Source organism: Apaloderma vittatum, unplaced genomic scaffold, assembly GCF_000703405.1.
Source record: "Apaloderma vittatum isolate BGI_N311 unplaced genomic scaffold, ASM70340v1 scaffold25179, whole genome shotgun sequence".
Taxonomy (NCBI): domain Eukaryota; kingdom Metazoa; phylum Chordata; class Aves; order Trogoniformes; family Trogonidae; genus Apaloderma; species Apaloderma vittatum.
In genome coordinates, this window is record NW_009737378.1 from 1,930 (window position 1) to 6,379 (window position 4,450).

The 4,450-nt window shown below is 57.5% G+C and overlaps 1 protein-coding gene across 1 annotated transcript in view; it reads left to right on the forward strand.

Annotated features, from left to right (window-relative positions):
• Positions 1-4,450, forward strand: part of SPATA20 (spermatogenesis associated 20) — a 9,416-nt gene that overhangs the window by 1,549 nt on the left and 3,417 nt on the right. The window contains 10 exon segments of the mRNA XM_009877313.1: positions 219-432; positions 517-647; positions 741-845; positions 1,312-1,386; positions 1,598-1,810; positions 1,955-2,147; positions 2,846-3,014; positions 3,450-3,658; positions 3,771-3,970; positions 4,078-4,158. Of these exon segments, the coding sequence (XP_009875615.1) occupies positions 219-432; positions 517-647; positions 741-845; positions 1,312-1,386; positions 1,598-1,810; positions 1,955-2,147; positions 2,846-3,014; positions 3,450-3,658; positions 3,771-3,970; positions 4,078-4,158 (1,590 nt within the window).

Sequence of the window (4,450 nt, forward strand, 5' to 3'; positions counted from 1 at the left end):
AGGCAGTGCTCAAGCAAAGGAACCACAGGGAAATTTTTCTGGGCTTCATGGGTGACTGAGTTAAGAGATAGCTGTGAGAACATGTCAGAGCTTTGGCTGGATTAGAGTTGGATTGGGACTGATCTGGGGAGGGAGAACCAAGAACTGGAGGTGCGGTTTGGGCTGGTGCAGTGCAGGAAACAGAACGAGACAAAAAATGAAGAAACTGACTTTCTCACTGTGCATCTTAGTGGAAGGAGAACAAAGAGGCCCTGTTGGAGAGCAGCCAGAAGATCCTGGAAGCATTGCTGCGCAGCTCCGAGATCTGTGTGCAGGGCCAGGAGTCACCGCCACCATCCAAAGAGGTGATGGACACTTGTTTTCAGCAGCTCTCCAACTCCTATGATGAGGAGTACGGTGGCTTTTCTGAATCTCCCAAGTTCCCCACACCAGGTCAGTCTGGCCTCCGATGCTGAGCCCTGCCACGGGACAGGCAGAGCCCACCCCACAGCGTCCCACTTTCTCCCTGTATTCCAGTGAATTTGAATTTCCTCTTCACGTACTGGGCCCTGCACCAAACAACTCCAGAAGGTGCCCGGGCACTGCAGATGGCTCTGCATACCCTTAGGATGATGGCCCATGGGGGCATCCATGACCACATCAGTCAGGTAGGAGGAAGGCATCGGTGGTAAATCCCTGGCATGCCCAGGAGACGTGGGGTGGAGTCGTGGGATGGAGACATGTCCACTTGGTCTTTGCAGGGGTTTCACCGCTACTCCACCGACCAGCACTGGCATGTCCCTCACTTTGAGAAGATGCTGTATGACCAGGGGCAGCTGGCAGCCACGTACAGCAGAGCGTTTCAGGTACGGCTGTGTCATCCCTCTGTGAGAGGGCTCACTGCTGCCTTGGGGAGGGCTGTCTTGGTTTGGGGAGCAGCTTCAAAGATGTGGCGCATCCCGTGGACACAGCGATTCCATCATCCACTTCATCTGCTGGTGTTCACCCAGCTGCACAAATCCGTGACGGTGTGGCCCCAGGGTTTTGAGCATGATAGGGGAGGGATCAGCCTTCTAGCTGGTCTCTACAAGTCATCAAACACACGCTGCTGCCTCTGACGCTGATGTAACTCCAGGGCTACTCTCCAGTGCCCACAGATTTCTGTCAGACACTTTGCTCTGAGAATTCATCCCACATTTAAAATCCATGGACTTTCAAATGTGTTTCCTCTCTTTGGCAGCTCTTTAAAGCTGAATCTCTTGTTATATTTCATTGTGTCTTGCCTCCTCCCTGCCCCTTGTAACACTGACATCCACCTCGTGCCTCCTACAGATCTCTGGTGATAAATTCTTTGCTGATGTCACCCGAGACATTCTACTCTATGTCTCGCGGGATCTTAGTGACCAGGTAGGTTGTTCCCTGAGCTGGACCAAGGGGAACTGCTTACCCTGCCCTGGGATGTGAGTCAAGGATGCTTTTCCCTCCCTCCCTTCCCAGCTGAGCTCAGTCTGAGGCACTGCCGTGGTGCGCTGGCCCGACTGCCAGCCTGGCAGTGATGGGAAATGGGCTGAAGGTGCAGTCCCAGTAGCTGGAGGGTCTCTGTTTCTTTTTTCCCCAGGCTGGAGGTTTCTACAGTGCGGAAGATGCTGATTCCTACCCAACCACTGCATCCGAACAAAAGCGAGAAGGAGCTTTCTGTGTGTGGGCAGCTGAGGAAATCCGGGCTCTGCTTCCTGACCCTGTGGAGGGGGCCACAGAGGGAACGACCTTGGGAGATGTCTTCATGCACCACTATGGGGTGAAGGAGGCTGGCAACGTCAGCCCTATGAAGGTGAGGGAAAACAAAAATCTGCCCGTTGTTGGGAGCATCAGTGAGGTCCCAGCATCCCTGGGTGTGTGAGGATGGCAGAGCATCCCCAAAGCACGCGGGGTCTGGTGCCTCCTCAGCACTGGTAGAACAGGACTCTCCTTACAGGACCCACATCAGGAGCTGAAGGGCAAGAATGTCCTCATTGTCCGGTGCTCCCCGGAGCTGACGGCGGCCCAGTTCAGACTGGAGCTGGAGCAGGTGGATGTTTTGCTGCGGGAGGCTCGGCAGAGGTTGTCCACAGCCCGGGCACAGCGGCCACGGCCACACTTGGACACCAAGATGTTGGCGGCGTGGAACGGTGAGGGGTGGCTCAGCCCTGGGGCTGCCTTGGCTGGACCCATCTCTGACTGCCTGGGCTCAGCACGTTTTGGGGCGCTTGTAGCAACGAGTTTTGCAGGGACTAGGTACCCTGCACCGAGGTGGTGGGTGGGCTGGGATCTGGGGCTGTGAGAGCTCTGGGGGGAAGCAGCCCTATAGCTGCGAGCAGTGGGGGTTGCTGAGCATCGGGTTGTTGCTTTGGCTTTCTTTTCCTCTGCTGTTGCCAGCAGAGAGCAGCAGAACTCTTCCCCTGGATGGGTTCTGGGACTGAGCTGGAGATTCAGGATCCGGACCCGTCTCCAGTGCTGCTTTAGTGGGGGAACCACAGCTCTGTGTCTGTCTGGGTGTCCTGCAGCAGGTAATAACTGCAGGAGCCCAGGCACTGCCTGGGGAGATGGGTATGGGGCTGGCTTGAGCTGGAGTTTTACCATGCCCTGATACTCTCTTCTGCCCACAAGTGAAGGCTGAGCTCTTGCTGGCCATGTAGCACTCTGCCCTTCTCTTTGGTGACGGTAAGTGACTTCCTTACTGGTTTGAGCCGAGTGGAAGAGCTGATAACTGAGCCCTGACCTGCCTAGATGAGCTTCATGCTGATCATCCTTTAAATGGAAGACAGTGACACCCCTGCCAGTTCCTTGTGCCCTCCCTGAGCCTGTCCCCATGCCTGTGCCCATGCAGGGCTCATGATCTCGGGCTTTGCCCAGGCTGGGGCAGCCCTGGCGGAGCAGGAGTACGTGAGCCGGGCCGTGCAGGCAGCCGCCTTCCTGCGGAAACACCTTTTCGACCCGGCCACCGGGAGATTGCTGCGGAGCTGCTACCGGGGGAAGGACAACACGGTGGAGCAGAGGTGAGCAGCGATGCCGAGAGGATCTGCAGCCCCTCTGGTCACCCTGCAGGTGCTGCCCAGGCCCCCCACAGTCCCCATCCTCCTCTCCTCCAGGCAGGACTGAAGTTGGTGGGGAGGGAAGCTGTTTGCTTTTCACAAAACAGCCTGGGTGCAGTTTGGGATGGGTTAGTGCCCCCCGCCGGTGAGGAAGAATTAAGGTCGAATTCTTTTCCATTCCTCATCTTCCAAGATGGCAGGAGCCTCCTCCTGCCCTCCCCTGCTATACAGAAACCCAGGGCAGAGCCGAGTGATGGCTTGGCACCGCCACTGCTTCTCTTGGACTGAGCTCTGAGTGCTGGGGTGGCAGAGACCAGTAGGTGAGGCTTTGGCTTGGAGAACATTTCCCACCTGGCCAGTGTAAAGACCCTGATGCTCCTTCCCCATGTGCCCCTGCAGCGCCGTGCCCATCCAGGGCTTCCTGGAGGATTATGTCTTCGTCATCCAGGCTCTCTTTGACCTGTATGAAGCCTCATTGGAGCAGGACTGGCTGGAGTGGGCCCTGCAGCTCCAGCACATGCAAGACAAGCTTTTCTGGGACCCCAAAGGCTTTGCGTATTTTTCCAGCGAGGCTGGCGATCCCTCTCTGCTCCTGCGCCTGAAGGATGGTGAGCTGGGGGACGTGGCCATGCTCTGCACGGGTTGAGGTGTGGGGCAGCTTGGGGAGGGAAGGGCGGTGCCTCAGCTTTGGGCTGATGGAGGAGCTGTTGTCCCCTGCAGACCAAGACGGAGCTGAGCCCACCCCCAACTCTGTCGCTGTCACAAACCTGCTCCGAGCAGCTTGTTACTCTGGCCATACGGAATGGGTGGAAAAAGCTGGGCAGATCTTGGCTGCCTTCTCAGAGAGGCTGCGGAAGATCCCGATAGCCCTGCCAGAGATGGCCCGAGCCACCGCTGTCTTCCATTGCACCCTCAAACAGGTATGGGCTGGGGCTCCTGTGCTGCAGGGAGGGATCTGCCAGCGGTGTGGGTCATGATCACAGCTCTCTGCTTCTTCTCTCCTGCCACTCGTGCTCTCCCTGGACAGGTTGTTATCTGTGGGGACCCCCAAGGAGAAGACACAAAAGAGATGCTGCACTGTGTCCACTCTGTCTTCAGCCCAAACAAGGTAGAGGTGCCAGCCCTGTCAGCCCTCCCCTGCCCCCTGGGCAGCCACCAGTGCTGTCATGCTCCCTGCTGCCACCTGCATTGCTGGTGCCTTCATCCCTTCTCTGAATTTAGTTGTAGCATTCATCCTTTTCCTCCTCCTGCTCTGTCCTCTCTCCCTTCTGGGAAGCATCCTGTCCTTTCCATCTTTGTAAGCATAGCTGGCTGGGCTGTGGCTGAGCCCCTGCACCCCTCTCCCTGGCACAGAGCGCTGGCAGCCCCGCTCAGGGGCGGGGGGGGGCCACGAGCCCCGG